At 43.1% G+C, this 21,841-nt stretch overlaps 1 protein-coding gene across 1 annotated transcript in view; it reads right to left on the bottom strand.

Moving 5' to 3' along the window:
• HYDIN (HYDIN axonemal central pair apparatus protein) overlaps positions 1-21,841 on the bottom strand; it is a 389,934-nt gene that overhangs the window by 96,896 nt on the left and 271,197 nt on the right. Inside the window, exons 32-41 of the mRNA XM_061172597.1 lie at positions 21,360-21,496; positions 21,013-21,140; positions 20,671-20,862; positions 20,192-20,341; positions 15,921-16,160; positions 11,498-11,666; positions 8,771-8,950; positions 8,114-8,287; positions 5,395-5,565; positions 2,059-2,276 (exon numbers count right to left, since the gene is read on the bottom strand). Coding sequence (XP_061028580.1) covers positions 2,059-2,276; positions 5,395-5,565; positions 8,114-8,287; positions 8,771-8,950; positions 11,498-11,666; positions 15,921-16,160; positions 20,192-20,341; positions 20,671-20,862; positions 21,013-21,140; positions 21,360-21,496 — 1,759 coding nt within the window. The remainder of the gene's footprint in view (positions 1-2,058; positions 2,277-5,394; positions 5,566-8,113; positions 8,288-8,770; positions 8,951-11,497; positions 11,667-15,920; positions 16,161-20,191; positions 20,342-20,670; positions 20,863-21,012; positions 21,141-21,359; positions 21,497-21,841) is intronic.

The following is a 21,841-nucleotide window of genomic DNA, read 5'->3' on the forward strand; positions in this document are numbered from 1 at the left end:
CCACTTGATCCTGTAACACTGGAGCAATGCAGGCAGACACATGTGCAGTGCGGGTGGGGGAAGGTCTTTGAGCTCTGATTTCTACTGTGATATTGAACAGGTTTTAAGTTCCTATTTAGATAGGAGTCAGAATTGGGATTTTCTGCTGCCTTTGATATGTTCTGAAAAGCTTCGCTTTACTATCCAGATTGGCAGAAACGAACCAAAGAAAATCATTTCCCATGATACCCTATTTAAGAAATATATGGGTTCAGTTCATCCATAAACATCTAAGTAAAGAATATTATATTAGATCTTGGAGAAGAGGATTAAAAGGATGATGCTCCAGAAGAAATTGAGTCAATGGTTTCAGTTTTCAAGGTGCTAGAAGAACATGCAACTGAAGTGAAGATACTGTGACATCATCGGGCATAAATCCCACCCCACTGATGCCCCATCCAACCAGCATACCTCCTCTTACACAAAGACCTTCACCTCCACTCTGTCCACATGCCCCATCCAGTGCTCTACCATCTACTTGCCCCACCAACCCTCCATTCACCTGCCCCATCCAACACATGTGATTCTCCTCTCCTCTGCTCCATTCACCTCAGCAACCTTCTCTGAAATGTCTACCTCTCCCATTCCCCCTATACAGCACTCTCAGACTGAAGCAAGACTCACAGACCCTTTTACTCTTCCTATTTCTCCCATTCTATTGTCCTTCTTTTAATTCCTTCTCTACCTAGGCCAGATTTCCTATACTGATGCCACTCTCAACTCCCTTGACCCTTGTTCCGAGCACACCCCCACACCTGCAATGATGACAACTTCTCTCTCTGCCTCTGAATAAGGGCTGCCAGGGGCTGCTTAGGGAAATCTTACAACCGTGAAGTTATGGCTTCACATCTTGCCTGGGCCATCAGCACTTTCAACTATCTTTTCTTTTGTCCACCACCAATTTCTGGTTCTATCTTCACAGTGGACACATCAGTGCTTTCTTTACCATTCTTCTCAAGCATGCTATGCAACCCAACTTCCTCAACACTGCCCGCAAAGACCATGCATCCTGCATACATCTTAGGGCCATTCAGCAAGACCTTCTCCAACCTCCATTTTCCACCCTGCTACCCCTACAAGTAGCTGTATCTATTTTCACCTTTATTGACTCTAGAGGAAGATGGCTCCCAGCTTCCTCAACTATGCTTAATCCTGCCCTCCCCGTTTCCTCCTGGAATCTCATTCCCTCTTGGGTAGATCATCACCTTATACTTCTCCAGGAGCTATCTTAATAGACCTGCTTGTGCCTCCACCTCCTTTCAGAGAAAGAACTCATTGACTCTGGGTTTGCTCCTCTAATGACTACTTGATCTCTTTTCCCTTTTTTTCAAATATCTTAGAAGCCTATACTCATTTGACTCGGCTTTCCCACTCACAACTCATCACCCACCTGTCTCTCACTGCGCCACCCACTGTCTCTGACTTCAGCACCTGCTATTCATCTCACCTGCTGAGATTGTTTTTGAAGTCCCTCGGCATGTGACTCAAACTCTCTGGCTTCTTTATGACTTTCCAAGACTCCCCTGCAGCTCTCCCACAACTTATATTCATGGTTCCATCCTTCACATGCCTTTAGTAGTAGTTTGAGCCATATTAAATTGCTGCAATAGAGTTCCCGAGTGGTTGAATATTGGCAGTTTCATATGGTTCAACCTAATTCTTTTTACACACCTCTTTTGTCACCAATCTCTTTTTATTGCATATATTTGAATGTGTGGTTATCACTCTTATCAGACTCTTAGTGCAGCTTGAGTGAAAGAATTTTGCTTTATTTATCTTCACTTTGCCAGCACCCAACCCAATGCCTATAACATTAAAGGCACTTGTTTCACACCTGCTAGATGAACACTCCGTTCAGGAGTGGTACAGGGACAGCACTCAGGCCTGCCTGGCAAGGGCACCTGTAGGAATGAAGTTGTGCTAACCTGGATGCAAGATGCCGAGGAGGAGGAGAAAAAAGAGAAGGGGGGAGCGGGGAGGAAAAATCCCAACCTTCCTTCCGGGAGCCCTGATTTGTACCTGTGGCGTTTCGGACGAGTGCTGGTGATGCTGCTTCTGAGACACAGAGCTGTGGCTGTCTGCTTTGCCTTTGGTAATGAGCACGCTCCCACGCACAGGCTTGGCAGGTTTAATTTCGGGAGTTACCAGAGTGGATTCTGAAGTTAACTTCCCCAGGGTCTCACTGCTCGGTCGTATTTGTCCCACGGCATTTTGGCTCAAAGCAGCAGCCTCCTGGGCTACACAGAGAGAGAGGGTTTATATTAAAAGTCACCTTAGGATAATAAGGAAATAATAGCGAGGATGGCAAGTTGAAACGTAGTGTGATTCTTTTGAAGACTACAAAGTCATCTCCACCTGCAGCTGGCTTAGCAGGGCTGAGAGAAGAGGCTCCACCCACTGAGGACGGATGATGATGACGGGTGTGTGCAGAGCCTGGCCTGGAGCCCCGGGCTCTTCACTGCTCATCTTCCCAGGGGATCCCACGATACTCTCCCCCACTTTCTCTTCCAACCCAGAGGGTAATCATTTCTGAAACTGCTGGTACAGTACAGGCCTGACTGCCCTGGAAACCTACCACAATGATTACTGTGTTGTTTTACAGTCTTTTATTCTTACTACATCTTCAAAACCCAGCATGTATTGTATACTGATAGCACATCTCAGTTTGGACTAGGCACATTTCAAGGGGCCGGTGGGTCCTGCGTGGGACAGACAGGTTTAGACTGTTCACTTCCACTTCAGTACAGCCTGCTGACTCCACAGCAAACAGCAAATGCAGGTCTGGCTTTAATCCCATCATTGACAGGGTTTTCTCCAAAGTCGCCAGTGACCTCTGAACTGTGAACTACAGCGGCCCTCTTCTCAGGGCTCATTCTATCTGAACCTTCAGCCACCTCCGATTATATGCACTTACTGATTTAACACATTTTTATAAATCTTTACTCTGTGTCTACTATGTGCCAAGCACTAGTCTAGATGCCGGGAATACATTAGTGACGAAAACTAACACAAATCTCTGCCATCCGAAGCTCACATTCTTGGCCGGGGCGGGATGGGGGGGGGCGCGTGGAGAAGGCAGACAATAAAATAAGTAAATAAAATAAATAGTCTGTTAACTAGGGGTAAGGGCTATGAGGAAAATAAAGCGGGAAGGGTCTCCCAGACTCCAACCAGGGCTCCGGAGAGACGCTAAAGTCCTTCTGGCCCCCTCCTGCCTGTAGCTCTCCTGACTGCCCACCTTTCTGACCCTCACTCTGCCTTCTCCGCCCCCCCTGGCTTCTCCCCCTGCCCCCACCTCCTCCTAAAATGTGAAGTGTTCCCCAAGCTCCCATCCTGCCCTATCCATCCCTCTCCTCTCTTTCTGGAACTTTCTGGGCTGATTTCCTCTACTCTAGCGGCGGCACCCCTCACCTTGTTGAGGAAGTCTCCCCCAGTTATTAAGCCTTTAGCTTGACACTACTTTCTCAGGGAGCTCAAATTCATGATTTGTCACGGGATGTCAACACTGCTCCAAAGACTTCTGTGAAATGCAGTTTATTTGACAGAAAAGGAAACAAAAAATCTAAGAGAACTGGAATTGTGATGCAGCCTGTGGTTCCCACTAAATGGTATCAGAATATGCCACCCCAAAATATGACTACAGGAGTTCAGGATATGCCACCTCAAAATATGCTGCTTTGGCATATTGGTTATTTTGAGCTGTAGGCACCTGAAAAACAGTAAATGCAGGGAGTGGCTTTCCTTGACCTCCCCTTATTTGCTTAAAGACAGAACCTCCAAAAGAAGCTCCACTGTCACAAGTCCCCTTCCAGAGAGTTTCATCAACTAGGGAGATGGACTCTTATCACAGGAGAAGAGACTCAAGTCCATACCACACCCAGAAAGACTTTATCACAAACAGCCACATCTCCCATCCATTCTTGTAAGGGTCCCTCATCTTTCCTAAAAACCATTTACCCTCCCCTAAGAGGACTACATCCCCCTTCCCTTTCCCTATTAAGGTGGTATTTACTTCTGAATTCTAAAGCCATCCATTTTCCCCTGAGTATCTCCCATGGTACATGAAGTATACATGTTAATAAACTTGTTTGTTTTTCTCTTGTTAATCTGTTTTTTATTACAGGGGGGCTCAGCCAAGAACTCAGAAGAGTAGAGAGAAAATTATTCTTTCTCCCCTAGACCACTAAAGAGCTGTTTCTCTTATCTTCCCAGCAAAGAATCTTCCATTTCTCTAAGCATCCCATGCAAAGGTATCAAGGGGAGGGGACACCCCTGAAAGCCCCAGCCAGTTTTATCATCTAGCAGGCATGGGACACTATCAGGAATGACGGCATGCTGTTCTAAGTATTTATATAAAAAACATTCTACTCTGAGCAAGTATTCTGCTTTGTATTTGATAGATTTTCCCACTGAGCAGCCACCCTCCTGCCCTGTAGGTCTTTAGAGGATCCGGGAGAGCCAGGATTCTTAACCTCTGGGAGGTAAGGCCTCACTACTATGGGGTTTAAAAACTCAATTAATTTTCCTTTCTAGTAAACTTTCTCCTCCTCCCATGTTCCCTGTCTTGGTAAATGACATTGCTCTCTTCCTGGTTTCTGTGACCAGAAATCTTGGTATGAACATCTTGAATGCCTCCCCCTCCTTCAATTCCCTGCCATGCAGGCGGCTATCAGGTCAGCCAGTCCAGCCCCACTCATATTCAGCTTCACCTCTCTTCCATTACAAGACATCACTAGAGCTCCTTTCCTACTGCAACTTTCAGACCATTTCTCCCATAGGGTGAAAACTGCCCAACTCCTCTTTTCCTTCAAAATAAAATCAAAATTCTTAATCTTGGCATTAAGTCCAACTATGATTGGCCTTAACCTGCCTTCCCACCTTTCATGTACTGCCAGCTTCCCTGCTTTCTTGGTCTGGAACGTCCTTATCTTCACCTTTGCCTGCCAACATTCTCCTCCTCCTGCAAAGCCCACTTCCATGAAAACTTCCCCAAATCATGCTTGCTGGAACCCAACTATCCCACAGTTGGTCTTTCACAGAAGCTGGCAGTTCTGTTACATTATTTTCCTCTGCTCTGAATAAGCACACGTCTGCTCCCCTCCAGGTGTCTCTCCCAAAGGTGTGGGCCACATCTCCTCCGTCGCCCTACTCCCTGCCGTGCCAAGTGCACTGGGCAGCCAGGAGAGCCACAGGTGTCTGCTGGAGAGAATTCTCTGGGCTGCTAACTGGCAGCATGTTATAAATCAGCCTTCAATGGGGCTGTGGAGAAAAGCTCGGTGGGGGAAACTGAGAAGGTGCATTACCAGTGGGGTAAGGGCCACTTGGCCACAAAGAGTCAGGGGAAATGGCTCTCACCAGACTCCTCTTCCTTCATGGACTGCTCTATGGCGGCCCTGATGCAGAGCTCACGGGCCCGGATCCCTGCGATGTTGTTGCCATCGGAGATGGCTTCCAGCACGATGGAGTCGAAGTTCAGGCAGGCTGCACTGTAGTACTTGGCTATGCTGACTGCAGTGGCTGACTTTCCTATTAAAAAAGGTCAGGAGGTTGAATTTCACAGCTCTCATTTCCTCAGTGCCCTAGACAGAAGAAGCTTCTATAACAGAGGCTACTGGACAGTGATCTCTCCAAGGTCTCTGCCTCTAAGTCTCTCGTGTGGCCAGAGGTGGCAGCAGAAAAGAGAGGCAAGACCTGAGCCAGGAGTTAGGACCGTGGATTCTGGTCCTAATTCTACCCCTGATGAGCTGTGTGCTATGGCAACCCACATCCCCTCTGGATTTTCTCCTCGGCTTAAAAAGTGATTCTATCAGATGAGCTTTAAAAATCTTGTAGCTCTTACTGTCTCTGATTCTAATGGGAAGAGACTTTTTTGGTTTAAAGAATAACTTGTGTTGATTTCTTTTCTCATTCAAAATACCTGCTTATTAAATAGAAAGCAGAAAATTCAGAAATAACAGCAGGGAGAAAAGAAATTTGATCTTCCAGAGAGATTACAGTTAGCATATGCCTGCTAAGTATGCACATGTAACTATTTTATTCGTATTTCTTATAAAAAAAGAATGGGTTATGTGGTAGGTTGAATAATGCCTCCCCTGCTCAGAGGTCCACATCCCAATCCCTGGAACCTGTGAATATGTTACCTTATATGTTAAAGGGACTTTGCAGGTATGATTAAGAATCTTGATGTTGGAGATTGCCCTGGATTATCTGGGTGGGCCCAATGTAATAACAAGGGTCCTTATGAGAGAAGCAGGATGCTCAGAGTAAGGACAGGTGATGTGATGATGAAAGCAAAGAGAGAGACAGACAGAGAGTGAGAGAGAGACGAGACAGACAGACAGACAGACTACAAGATGCTATGATGCTGGTTTTGAAGATGGAGGAAGGGGCCATGAGCCAAGGAATGCAGATAATGTTTCTAGAAGCAAGAAAAGGCAAGGAAATGGATTCTCCTCTATAGCCTCAAGAAAGGATGCAGCCCTGTTGACCCATTTTAGACCTCTGACCTCCAGAATTCTAAGAAAGTAAATTTGCATTTTTTAAAGTCACTAAATTTGTAGTTATTTGTTACAGTAGCAATAGGATATTAATACAGATAACAAATTGTAAGCATGGCATTTTTTTTTCTCACTTAAAATGATATATATCATGAGCATTTTTCTATTCATTCAATACACTTCTATGGTACTTTTTTATTGTGATAGTATACATACAAAATTTACCATTTTTACTGTTTTTAAGTGTACAGCTCAGCTGCTAAGGATATTCACATTGTTGTGCAACCATCACCACCATCCATCTCCAGCACGTTTTCATCTTCCCAAGTGGAAACTCTTTACCCATTAAACAATAACCTCTCATTCCTCCCTTTTCTCAGCCCCTGGAAACCACCATTCTACTTCATGTCCCTATGAATATGACTACTCTAGGTACCTTATATAAATGGAATCATATAGTAGTTGTTCTTTTATGTCTTGCTTATTTCACTTAGCATAGTGTCTTCAAGGTTCATCTGTGTTGTAGCATGTGTGAGGACTTCCTTCCTTTTGAGGGTGAAAAATATCCCATTATACCACATTTAGTTTATCCACTCATCCATCAATGGATACTTGGGCTGTTTCTACCTTTTCGTTATTGTGAATAATGCTGCTATGAAAATGGGTGTACAAGACACTGTTTTTCATGGTGATATAATTCACTGCATGAATGTACTATGGCTTAATTAACTAGTCCCGCATATTGAATGCTTCAAGTGCTCCCAAATTTTTAGTATGGTCAACAATGCTGCAGTGAACACTCATGCAGTTAATCTTTGTCGACGTGATTATTTTCCTAAGAAAAATTTTTAGAAGTAATACTGCCAGGCCAAAGAGTTTGCACATATTCTTCCCCTCTCTTTTTAAATAACTTAATGTCTTGGATTTTTCTTCAATATTTTAATGTTATTAAATTATTGAAAGAAAACAAGCTCCAACAATTCAGAGATGTATTAATTAAGAATGAGGTGTCCCCACTCTTTCTCTAACTCCATATCTCAAGTTGGCAATTTAACAATTTGGGGATAATCCTTTGGTATATAAATTTCAAACAGAAGAGTCTTTTACTGCCTCAAAAATTACACATGCAGGACTTCCCTGGTGGTGCAGTGCTTAAGAATACGCCTGCCAGTGCAGGGGACACGGGTTCGAGCCCTGGTCCGGGAAGATCCCACATGCCGCGGAGCAACTAAGCCCGTGCGCCACAACTACTGAGCCTGCACTCTAGAGCATGCAAGCCACAACTACTGAGCCCACGTGCCACAATTACTGAAGCCCGTGCACCTAGAGCCCATGCTCTGCAACAAGAGAAGCCACCGCAATGAGAAGCCCGCGCACCACAACAGAGAGCAGCCCCCACTAGCCGCAACTAGAGATAGCCCGCATGCAGCAACGAAGACCCAACGCAGCCAAAAATAAATTAATTAATTAATTTAAAAAAAATTAAAAAAAGAAAGAAAAGGCATCACCCAGAGGTTAAAAAAAAAAAAAAATGACACGTGCAAACTTCACCATAAACCCCTCAGGGCTGTGCATACCTGACAGGGGCGTCCCATGGATGATGATGGCGATGCCTTTCCGGTTCTTGGCCATGCGGCCTTCTGCAGAAATGTCAATGCCCAGGTGGCGAGCAATGGCCTTGCTCACTGGGTTGTTCTCTACTTCCCCAACCTCCTCTGGAAAGTGGCTGTCAATGCTCTGAATCTTGTCAGCTGCAAATTAAATATATATGTGTGCGTGTGTGCATGCACATACATGCGGACACACCCAGAACTCACCTGGGTTCTGAAGGAAGTGGGGACGACTTTTTCTTAGTAAACGTCCTATTTTAAAATGACAAACATAATCTGCTGCAGATGTTGCCTCACTCCCCCTGTAGTGTATGAAAGTGCCCGTTTTGGCTAATAATCTGTCCATAGCTACTACAATTGAAAATACAGATACTCTGACTCTTAATCCCACTTTGGGGAATCTCTTCTGCTGAAAAATAATATTGGAAACTAGCAATACTGTTGCATATGAATATGCAACAGTAAGGGAAATGACTAAATAAATGATGACATATTCATATTGTAGAATTAATACATAATAGTGCTAGAAAGATGCATTTTATGGAGAAAGGTGAAAGGCACTGAACAGCCTTCCCACTTTTGCTTAGAGAGAACAGGTACCCAAACATTAAAATGCTTGGTTACTTTGAAAGATGAGTTTTTCCAGGCTTTCTTCATCCTCCTCTTCATCTGGGTAGGTCTTGGACTTGACCATTGGGATATGCCGCTCTTCCAGGTTGGATGTGATAGAGATCCCTCGGCTAAGCGAGGTCCTCTTCGTGCTGGCAGAGGTCCCCTGTTCTGACAAGGGACCATCGTCCTCTTCTGCAAGGGAGCAAAGGATGGAAACACACAGGAAGAGTTGGGAGGAGGACAAGGGAGATAGGGCAGAAAAGGGAAGAGAGACAAAGAGGAGAATCACTGAACTGGTTACCATCACCCTAGACTATCTGACCCAAATAAACAAGAACTGCAGTCTGTCTGCTGTTAAATTTCTCTGCCCAGAGTGTTTCTACATTTTAACATTAAAAAAAAATTACCAAAATTATACATTTGGTTTAGAAAATTTGGGAAATTCAAAAGAGCAAAAATGACAATATTTAGCTACAGAAAGAGATATAGATAAAGAAATGGTGATAGGGGAATAGCAGCTTCATTTTATGATACCAGTATAGGAGAGCGGCAACCTCTCAGATTTTTAATTTTTCAAAACTGAAGTTGGGATCATACTGTACACGTACCAATTTGTAGCCTGCTTTCCCCCTTGATTTACCATGAACATTTCTCTATGTCATCGTTGAGCACATCTACTACTTTACCTGCCCCGCACCCTCCTCAATGCCCCTATTCCACAGAGTTTCAGTGGGTGCATTGGGCTGTCATTGTACAAGGTGACCCAGCTCTACCCTGGAGCCAAGACACCTTCTTTGTTTAATTTTGAATTTGATTCAGAGAGGTTGTAGCTCTCCTGGGAATGGCAATAACATAACTTGTAGCTGCTGGCCTTCCCTGGACGTGGTCTGGAAGCAGAGAAGGACGTGTACTCTGTGACAGCAGAGTAAGCAGATGCTCAGAGAGGTGCTGGTGAGAAGCAGAGGGAGCACCTCCCTGGACGTCTACTGACCCTCAGGTCCTGGCTCTAGATCACCTTTCCACGGGCCAAATGGAAAAATGAACCCACAACCAAGGCGTGTAGGACAGGGATGAGAGCGATGGGCCCTTCTCAGCTCTCTTTACACTGCAGCCCCTCGTGACTCTCTGCCTCAGGCCACTAGGCAGTCCTGAGTTTAAATGTCTATCCCCCCACCCCTCCCTGACTTTGAGCTCTCAAAGGCAGGGGCTGATTTCATTGATCTTTCTTCCACCACTTCAGCTCAGTGCTTGGAACATAGTGGGTGCTTGTTATGGGCTGAACTGGTTCCCATAAAGTTCATTTGCTGAAGTCCTAAGCACCACCCCCGTGCTGCACTCCACCCCCTGCCCCAGTATGCCAGAATGTGACTATTTGAAGTTAGGGCCTTTCAAGAGGTAATTAAGTTAAAATGAGTGTCCTAAGCCATCCATAGTCCAATGTCACTGGTGTTCTTATAGGAAGAGATTAGGACATAGACACACAGAGGGAAGTCCTTGTGAACACACAGGGGGAAGACAGCCATCTACAAGCCAAGGAGGGAGGTTCAGTAGAAAACAACTCCACCAACACCTTGATCTTGGATTTCTAGCCTCCAGAATTATGAGAAAATAAGTTTTGCTTGGTTAAGTCCCCCAGTCTGTGGTATTTGCAGTGGCAGTTCTAGTGAACTAATATGCTCAATAAATACAACCAGGAGACTGGGTAGACAGGCAGCCTTCTTCTCTCATCTTCTCCTTTTAGGGCAGATTAGTGTTCTCCGACTACCTTCTGTCTTGAGAGACAACAAGACAGGTCCAAGGGCAGGAGAAATGGACTTCATTCATTCATTCATTCATTCACTCTTACAGAAACATTTATCAGGCACTACGATGTATCAGGTGCTGGTCCATGCACTGGGTTTACATTGGGGGATACATGATCACTGCCTTTATGGGGGCTTGTCTAGAGGGGAGACAAGTGTGAAGAAAATACATGTGATGACTATTATGCAGAAGAAGAGAGCAAGTAAGAACAGGGAGGGCAAATTTCCAGGATGAGGGCACAGGGAAGCGGAGAAGAGAAGTGGGCACCCCAACAAGCTACACGATCCCATAGGTCTCCCTGGAACCTTGATGCTCAAGTGCACACAAGGGGGGATCCTGGGTGGATGACGGATAACTCTGGGGTGCTGGGCAAGAAAGGGCAAGACTGTAAGAGCACAGTACAGCTTTGTGATGGAGTTTTGGCCTTGAGGACCATGGAGGGTCTTTCCTCATGTGAACTCCCACCCCCACCTCTTGTAGGGCACCAATATCTACCATGCATGATGGATTACCTTGCATCACCTAGGCACAGATGTGGAGGCTGTGGAGTGGAGTGGTTATTGTTGTGGACTCCAGAGTCAGGGAGACCTGGGCTTGAGTCCTGATTCTGCCACTTACATCTGTGGACCTGGCCTCTCAGTGCTTCCTCTCTCATCTGTACGTGTGAAGCCCTCAGCACAGGGCTTGGTATCTAGCAAGTGTCCTTCTATATCTGAATTAGCTGTTTTTAAGTCTTAACTCCCCACCAGACTCTAGTGAGAGCAGAATGTGCCCCCGTCTCCGCATCCATACAATGGGGACAACAGAACCATTTTGCAAGGGTTAGAAATGAAATCCATAAGGGGCTCAGTAACTGGTTCGTCTCCCAGCAGAGATAATTCAAAGAAGCCAGGGGAGTGGCTGGAGCCGCGGGCTCCAGAACTGTTGAGTTCTCACCGTTCTCCTGCGCCAGACTCTCCAGATATTTCACCTTCATCTGCTCCTCTTTTGACCGCTTCATCTCCTTAAAGTATTCATACACCTCTGGGGGCAGCTTTTCCCCCGGAAGGCGGGGAGGCAGCAGCAGGGAGTTGTAGGAATCATAGCCCTTCAGCGTTCGCAAGATCTGCTCAAGTAGAATGGGAACTGCTGTTGGTCCCACTGGAAGTTTCCTCCCCACAGTCCCAGGTGGGTCTGCCATCCATCTCATAAAAACCCTGCCCCTGCCCAAGGCTGGGGTGTATACAAATACTTTCTGGATCTCAAAGGGTAGGGTCCTTTGCAGAGGTCTAAAGTGTAAGGCTGAGCCCTGGATCTGTGGGGATATAGAATTTTTATTTTGCCCCATTTGTGCCTGGGCATTTCCCATGTGGAAAAGAATTTTCTCCTTGTTTTATAAATAACATATACTGGGGTTTATTTTTTGTTGTTGTTGTTTTCCATTGACAAAAGTACAGAACTCAATTATCCACTTTGAGTGACATGTTACTGAAAAATATTGTGGTTAGCAATATTGTCTTGGTAAGGTGGTTGTCTCATAAATAGAGGATCCAGAGAAAAACAGGCAAAATGGCTGTTTAGGTATGTGTATGTGTGTGTGTGTGTGTGTGTATATTTGAGAGAGAGACAGACAGAGAGGGATGTATATTAGGCTTGTCAGATGAAGTACAAGATGCCTAGTTAAATTTAAATTTCAGATAAAAAAATGAATAATTTTTAAAGTATAAATGTGTCCCATATTGTTTATCTGGAATTCAAATTTAATTGCGGCAACCTGTTTTTCTTTCTGCTAAATCCAGCAACGCTAGTGTGTATGTATATTTATAAAAGACAGTAAAATCAACTCCTAGAAAGCAATTACTTCCTATGCAACCTAATTTACTGGTGTGAAAAATCAGTTAGGTAACCCTTCTCCAAGATCACCAATTTTAGTTGTTTGAAAACCAATATTAATGATCTTACTCTAAAATTTATATGGAAGAACAAAGGGCTAAGAATAGTTGAAATGCTAATGAAGAGAAATAGAGAGGACTGTCCTACCAGATATCAGGAATTATGAAGTTGGAGCAATAGACAGGGTGGTATTGATGTTGAATAGAGAAATTGACCAATGAAATGGAGGTGAGAGCTTAGAATAGACCCACGTGTACATGGAGCTTTGACACAGGACAGAGGTGGCATGGCAGATCAGTGGGGAAAGGAAGGACTATTCCAAAGGCTGGCTGATGTAGAGACACAAAGGCCTGGCCAACTTGCTTCAACTGAGGCGACTGTAAAGAGCCAGCCCAGCTGCAGAGTGTCCTGTGGGATCAGCTGAAGTCTCTGTGCAATGTCATCACAGTTTACCTTCTCTGTCTGCCTAGGTCTAATGTTCCTTATCCTTTACAGGTGTTGTCCCTGAGAGTACTCTCTGATAAACCTGCATGCAAATCTCAGAGTCTTGGATTCTGCTTTCCACTGACCCTGACCCAGAGCAGAGGATGCTGTGCCAACACAAGCCATTGAACATCTAATAAATACCTAATGAAAAGACTCGAATCCAGAGGGACAGAATCCAAACTGGGCAGAGCACAAACACTGGATGTAAAGAAGACAGAAGATTCAAAGGCCAAGTTGGTGGAGAGTCCAGAGGAAGCAGACCATCTTAGCTAAGCCATTCGCAAATTCCTGACCCACAGCAAACATGAGATGACAAATGTTTATTGTTCTATGTTACTAAGCTTGGGGGTAATTTATTTTGCAGCAATAGATAGCTAATATAACATCAGACTTCATGAACAGCAAGACCTTATGAGAAAACAATGGAGCAATGCATTTAAGATATACGAGTGCAGAAAATGTGAGCCAAGGATACTGTATCCAATCAAACCGATCTTCAAGCACGAAAGCCAAGGAAAAACAGTTACGAACACGTGAATACTCAGGATATATTGTTCCCACGGTCCCTTCCTGAGGAATCCACTAGAGAATGATCTTCTGACAACCCAGTAGAGAATGGAGAAGCTTCATCACAAGGACTGGTGTTGAGCATTAAATATGTTCAAGTGTAGAACTAAGACTAAATGATGGAAATTAGGTTCTGACATCTTAATGTTGTAAGCTCTGACACTATAGATTTAATACAAGAAGCAAAACATGGAGCAAGTGTACATGAGATGATTACCCAGTAGGCGTTAACTGGAAGTAAAGAAATATCACTTTAAATTAGAGGGTGGTGAGGAGAGGTAAAAAGAGATTTTTAGCTAATTTCATTATTGCTCATAGTAGGGAACTAAAGGGCAGTTTCTAAAAAGTAGGGTACTAAAGATATTAGATAAAGGCATAGTTTATACAGATCAGCCTCAAGGTAGGACAGCAGGGTAGAGATAGTAAAAATGGACCTGGATAGGTCAATGGAAAAGAACAGAGATCCCAGAAATAGACCCAAATAAACACAGTCAACTGATCTTTCCTAAAGGAACAAATGCAATACAATGGAGCAAAGAGTTTTTTTTCAACAAATGGTGCTGGAATTGGACATCCATCGGCAAAAAAATAAATCTGAGTGGATCTTACCTTCATAAAAATTAACTCAAATGAATTGTAGACCTAAATAAAAAACATAAAACTATAAAATTTCTAGAAGATAGCATAACAGAAAATTTAGATGACCTAGAGTATGGTGATGACTTTTTAGACACAACTCCAAAGGCAGAGTCTATGAAAAAAATAATTGATAAGCTGGACTTCATTAAAATGAAAAACTTCTGCTCTGCAAAACATAATGTCAAGAGAATGAAAAGACAAGCCACAGACTGGGAGAAAATATTTGAAAAAGACACATCTGATAAAGGACTATTATTCAAAATATGTAAAGAACTCTTAAAGCTCAACAATAAGGAAACAAATAACTCGATTAAAAATTGGGCCAAAGACCTTAACAGGTACCTCACCAAAGAAAATATACAGATGGCAAATAGGTGTATGAATGGATATTCCACATTATATATGCCTTCAGGGAAATGCAAATTAAAACAACAATGAGATACCACTACACACCTATTAGAACAGCCAAAATCCAAAACCCTGACAATATCAAAAGCTAGTGAGGATAAGGAGCAACAGGAACTCTCATTTACTGCTAGTAGGAATGCAAAATGTTACAACCATTTTGGAAGACAGTTTGACAGTTTCTTACAAAACTAAACATACTCTTACCATAGAATCCAGCAATCATACTCCTTGGCATTTACCTAAAGAGTTGAAAACTTATGTTCACACAAAAACCTGCACACAGATGTTTATAGCAGCTTTATTCATAACTGCCAAAACTTGGAAACAACCAAGCTGTCTCAGTAGGTGAATGGATAAATAAACTGTGGTATTTCCAGACAATGGAATATCATTCAGCACTAAAAAGAAATGAGCTATCAAGCCATGAAAAGACATGGAGGAACCTTAAATGCATATTACTAAGTGAAAGAAGCCAATCTGAACATCTACATACTCTATGATTCCAACTATATGGCATTCTGGAAAAGGCAAAACTACAGAGACAGTAAAAAAGATTAATGGTTGCCAGGGGTTGGGAGGAGGGAGGGATGAATATGTGGAGCACAGAGGATATTTAGGGCAATGAAAATACTTTGTATGACACTATAATGATTGATACATGTTGTTATACATTTGTCTAAACCCATAGAATGCACCAACAGTGAACTGTAATGTAAACTATGGACTTTGGGTGATTATGATGTCACATAGGTTCATCAATTGTAAAAAATATACCATTCTAGTGAGGGATGTTGATAATGGGGGAGGCTATGCATGTGTGGGGGCAGGGGTTATATGAAAAATCTCTGCATCTTCCCCTCAATTTTGCTGTGAATCTAAAACTGCTCTAAAGAATAAAGTTTAAAAAATGGACAAGGAGGAGCAACTGTAAAATATACAAGCCAGAACAAACAGGAAAAAAAAAAAGGCAGATTTAAGCCCTAACATGATTACATTAAATGTAAATGGTCTCAATACGCCAATTAAAGACAAAGACTGCCAGAGTGTATTAAAAAGATGACCCAAATATACGCTGTCTACAAGAAACTCATTTCAAATATAATGACTATGACATACATTCTTTACTGTTTGAATTTTAACATGAGCATGTATTAGTTTTTAAATTAGTTGTTTCAAATGTATAATGAGATCACAAAGAAGAAAGAATTCTGCTTAGGGCAAGGGAAGTAAGTCAGGAAAGACTGCAAAGTGATCTTTAAATTGACAGGGAAGGGTTCATAGGAAGAAGGAGCAAAGGTGAGGAGGAAGTTGTCTAGGCAGAGAGAAGAGTACCTGGCAGGGCCCAGCATGTGTAGGAAAATGGAGGTTGGTTTTGGTCGCTGCTCACCTTCTCTTCTACAAGATATTGCTGGTCAAATTCTAAGGAGTAAAACTCAATGGGAAAGTTGCAGGGATTCTTCACCACCACCTCAGCCTCATCTCCAGGTGCATAAGGCAGCAGTGGCCCCAGCTCCAGAACTGAGGGACTAAATTCCAAGCATGGCTCTAGACCTTGCCCCTGTGCCAGTAGAGTAAGCTTTTGAGCACTCTGGGCAATCTGGAACACCAAGGTTTGGCTGTAGAATTTCTGGAAAATATACAAACAAAACAAGCAACTAAATTTTTTTCTGTTATGTGACATGTAAAACTGATAACCACTGGGGGACAAAATTGATCCTGTTTAGATTAAGAGAGAAAACTTTTCTTATAAAATTGCATGAGCGCAATTTATATTAGAGTGTTAATACTGGGTATCTAGCATGCCAGGCACTGTACCAAGTGCTTCATCACAGTCCTGTGAATGCTGTTCTCATACCCCTCAGATCCTCCAATGTGCTCAGATGTCCCACTGCCACTATCTGCACTTCTGGGTCTGTACCTCTGGGCTCTCATTTCATGGGCCCTGCTGCCCATGCGTAGGGCAGGGCAAGGCAGAAGTGTCAGAGAAGTAACACCTTCTGGGGACAATCCTTAACCAATGACTCTCAGGAGTTACTGTATAAAGACTCCTGAGAGGGATAATTCTGAAATGTGCCTTTTGTATATTTTCTCTGAGTTTCCAGTGGGATTAAGATCCAGTGTCCAGGACTTCCCTGGTGGCGCAGTGGTTAAGAATCTGCCTGCCAATGCAGGGGATATGGGTTTGAGCCCTGGTCCGGGAAGATCCCACATGCCATGGAGCAACTAAGCCCATGTGCCACAACTACTGAGCCTGTGCTCTAGAGCCCGTGAGCCACAACTACTGAGCCCACATGCCACAACTACTGAAGCCCATGCACCTAGAGCCTGTGCTCCGCAACAAGAGAAGCCACCGCAATGAGAAGCCTTTGCACTGCAACGAAGAGTAGCCCCCGCTAGCCACAACTAGAGAAAGCCCGCACGCAGCAACGAAGACCCAACGCAGCCAAAAATAAATAAATCAATAAATCAATCCAGTGTCCAAGGTAGCTGGCTCACTCACACACCCTATTAGTTGCCTTCCTTTTCCTTATCACCTTCTACTTCTCTTTTAGTATTCCCTACACTTCCTAAATAATCTGCTTGCACTCAAATTCTTGACTCCAGGTCTGTTTCTTGGAGAATCTGAATGATCATATTTCCATTATTTAAAGATACAGTTAAGCAGCTAGTCAGAGATGATCAGCTAGCGCAATCAGTTCATCTGATACAATTACAATCCAAATACCAGTTGATAATGATACCAATTATCCTAATCTGGTTTCACTTAGGAACCTATTAAAATGCATATTCACAGGCCCATTCCTAGAGATCCTGACTTGGTAGGGGCAGGGTGAGGCTGGGGATTCTGTAGTTTTAACCAGATGCCCAGGTTGTTCTGATACTGTTGGGCTCATGGCTTGGGTTTGGAAAGCATGATTGGCTGAGTGATTTGGAGAGCTCTTAACTACCTTAGCTCAGAGGGTAGGAAAATCAGATGGAAAGAATGTGTAAGGACATAGATACAAGTTCAGAAAAATACCTGTTGTTGGAGATAGTAAGAGAACAAATTATTGGCTAAGAAGGTTTTCTATATAGTTATGGGTTTAGCATCTTATGTGATCCAAACTTCTATATTTTAACTGCTTTTTAGGGAAATATTTCTTACTTTTTTTTTTTTTTTTTGGCTGCATCGGGTCTTTGTTGCTGCATGTGGGCTTTCTCTAGTAGCGATGAGCAGGGGCTACTCTTCGTTGTGGTGTATGGGCTTCTCATTGCGGTGGCTTCTCTTGCTGCGGAGCACTGGCTCTAGGTGCGTGGGCTCAGTAGTTGCGGTGTACGGGCTCTAGGGTGCGTGGGCTTCAGTAGTTGTGGCACATGGGCTCAGTAGTTGTGGCTCACGGGCTCTAGAGCGCAGGCTCAGTAGTTGTGATGCATGGGCTTAGTTGCTCCATGGCATGTGGGATCTTCCCAGACCAGGGATTGAACCCATGTCCCCTGCACTGGCCGGCGGATTCTTAACCACTGCACCACCAGGGAAGTCCCAGGGAAATATTTCTAAAACATTTCATTCATCTCCTTGTTTTCTAACACAAAGTATTCTGAACACATGTTATAATGTCTAGGAGTTGTTAATGTGGACATCAGTGTTTCTCTGTGCTGCTGATGCTGGTGAAGATATAGGTGTGGACTGTATGGGTTGCAAGGCTAACCAGTTCCTTGTATACGGCCAATAAATTCCTCTCCCAAACTCTAATTTGAAAAGATACACACACCTCAATGTTCATAGCAGTACTGTTTACAACAGCCAAGACATGGAAGCAACCTAAATGTCCATCAACAGAAGAATGGATAAAGAAGATGTGGTATATATGTACAATGGAGTAAAAAAGAATGGAATAATACCATTTGCAGCAACATGGATGGACCTAGAGAATATCATACTAAGTGAAGTAAGCCAGACAGAGAAAGACAAATATCATATGATATCGCTTATATGTGGAATCTAAAAAAGTGATACAAGAGAACTTATTTACAAAACAGAAATAAACTCACAGACATAGAAAACAAACTTATGGTTACCAAAGGGGATAGTGGGGGGGGGGGAGAGATAAATTAGGAGTTTGGGATTAATATATACACACTACTATATATAAAATAGGTAAACAACAAGGACCTACTGTATAGCATAGGGAAATATACTCAATATCTTGTAATAACCTACAATGGAAAAGAGTCTGAAAAAAATATATATATTCATTGTAAATTAACTATACTTCAGTAAAAAAATGATACTTAAAAAAATTCCTGTCCCATTTGGTGGAAACATTTTATTAATTTTGACCAATGCTAACTCAACATTTATGGAACTGCCCAAACAAATCTTTTTTTTTTTTACTATATTTACTGATATTTTTTTCAGTAAAACATCCAAAATCTTGAGTAAACCTGCTGGCAGTCTTAAGACTCTCTAAGAATGACAAACACATTAGTTTTCTTCTCTTTTAAAAGGGTTGGGGAGATTTTGATAATGATAGAAACAGGGACTCTATTTTAGAATCAGATATGAAGTCATTCTCTTTTCTTTCTTCTCATTGTAGATTCTGAAGCATTTCCTCAAAGCCGTTACCAGGAAAACAGGAGTTAACCATGGGTATTTTATAAAACTCACATCGATTTCTTCTTCTAAAAGAATAAAGAAAAACATCTCCCAAATGCCTTAGGCTTTCAGCTAAAGTCTTTACAGTGTAACCTCTTGACATCCTCTCTGGTTCTTGGATTTTTATTATTTTTTTACTGTATTCTTTGTTAGGAGTAGCTTTGTGCTCATGGTGTTTGCAAAAGAAACACTTGTGAGGCCCAGGGAGTATGTCTACCAGGAAGTACTTATTATTATCACAACTACTGATGACAATAGTAAATAGATATTGAGACACTACATATAGAGCAGTATGCTATGCATTTTATTCACATTAATTCATTTAATCTTCAAAATGACCCTTAGGAGGTAGCTACTGCAGGTTGATAATGTCTTACCTGAAACCCTAGGGGCCAGATGCTTTCAAATTCAGAGTTTTAAAAAGGTAAACACAGAGCATATACCCTATGTTACATAGTATCCTTAGCAGCATCCCCTGTAATCAAACACATTAATATTTCTGCAGTTGCAGTGTTTGAGTCTGCAAACCAAGGGGGATAAATAAAGGTTAAGTAGTCTCATGTCAGTTCAGATTAGGTTTCTCTGCCAAATGAGTTTGGGTCTGAAACTTAAAAAATTTTTTTCCCCAGTTTTTAGAACTTATTGGATTTTGGAATTGCAATAAGGGATTTTGGACATGTGATATTATTATTTTTCATTTTATCTATGAGCAAACTGAGGTTTAGCGGGGCTGAATAATTTGCCCAAAGCCATGCAGCCTCTAAGTGCAGAGGCAGAAGGCCACTAAGCCAGGTCTGTTGGTAAAAGTCAAAGTGTTAGATAGATCTGCCGATTCCAGAGCTGGTGCTCTGCATGAGCTCCTGCACAGCTCCTGCATGAACCAGAGCACTGAATGCCATAATCAGAATAGTGAGGGACAGGTCACTCAAAGTTTCCCTGGAGACCCAATCAAGCATGGACTTCGAGCACAGCTCAAAGAGATCCAGAGAGTCTGAATGAGACTACATTTCTTTAAAGCTTACCTCTTCTTTGGGCATGAATTTCACTTGCATGTTGGACCTCTCACCAGGATCCAAGACCCCAGAAATGGGCTGAATCTCAAAGATCCGTGTCTTTGGCTTTAATTCAGCACATAGTTTCCGTCTTAAGTACTTTGGCATGTGTTTCTCCAGCTGGTAAATAAATAGTAGACAATTAGACCATTTTCTTTGGAAAATGCCTCCACCCTCCACCCACTCCATCTATGTTTACTGATTACTTCCCAGGTGTCAGGGGATATGTGGATACCTGGGGCACAAAGATAAATAAGACATTCGCGAGATAGCATGGCCTGATAGTCCTTGAGTGCTGGGCTGAGGGCCTACATTTTATTCAGGGGGCAATGGTTGTCACTGAAAGTCTTTGAGCAGAAGGGTGAAATGAAGAGAGTGAAGGATTAGAATTATAAATCTGACTTAAATGGAGATGGAAAAAAGGGGACAATGGGCCACAATTCATTTACCTTGCTAACTTGCTTATGGGTGTGGATAAACCATTCACAAGGCACTTGGAGGTGATTGGAAAGCTGAATAGTTTCCACGAGGCACTGTCCACACTGAATTGTGGCAAACTCCACTTTTCCACAAGACAGTGTCATACTGGGAATGGTCACCTTGGCTTCGAGACAGATGTGAACTGTTGGCCCTCCAACCACCTAGAGTGGGCATAAAATTGTTGTTACCACGTAGCATGGGATTGGAGGAAGAATCACGGCTCTGAAATAGTAACTGGATCATCACAGGGGTGATCAGCCAGCAGAGCTGGAAGCTGGGGAGGATCAGCTGGGCCTAGTGATGCATCTTACCTTGATGGGCAGAATGACCTTTTTGTTTCCAACAGAAAGACTGGCCCCTTGTGCATCAAATCTCACTTCAAATGTTTCCGTTTCACAGTAAGGCAGATTCTTCACACGATCTAGCTCAATACTGAAGCCTGGACCAAGACAAACAAAATTTCTTTGTGGAAAAGAAAAGTAGCAATCAAGAGCTGCTCTAGATACAGCCCATCTGAGGCAGGATGACCACTCAAAGTATCAATTAACGGACCAACAATTCTTTCAGCTGATCCCAGAAGAAGCACTCCAGGACAGTACAGATGGGCATCGTGTTAGAAATGACAGAGTGCAATAGGAAGGGTCTCCAGCCTGGTTACCTGTGTCGTGAAGGACACGCTTTTCTGCATGGAAGGACACTGGGAAGTGACTGGTGTTGGTGATCTTGATGATGTGGGTTCGGACGTCACCAAGGATGATGTAGCCAAAGTCTAGGATATATTCTGGCAGCTGGACTCTGAAACGGTTAACAAGGTCTTCTTACCACTCACATTTCCAAAAGTGCAAGAGTGTGAGGCTCTCTTCCATCTCCTCTGCACAATTCTATTCTCTGGAGTAGAGAACCACCACTCTCCAGAATGGAGACTAGGAACAAGACACTTCCCCCAGAAGACCACATTGCTGCTTTAGCCATCATCTCTAAACACATTCAGTGCTGGTCCTTAAGGACCTGAAACCGGCCCATCTATTAGACAAAGTGGGAGGTTTCTGACTAAGAGGCAGAGACCTGCCTGGTTGGCTGGCTGCTAGAGAACGGCAGACATGTAAGGCGAGTGGATTTCATCCCTACATAGTCAATCAT

Source organism: Eubalaena glacialis, chromosome 18 (genome assembly GCF_028564815.1).
Source record: "Eubalaena glacialis isolate mEubGla1 chromosome 18, mEubGla1.1.hap2.+ XY, whole genome shotgun sequence".
NCBI lineage: Eukaryota > Metazoa > Chordata > Mammalia > Artiodactyla > Balaenidae > Eubalaena > Eubalaena glacialis.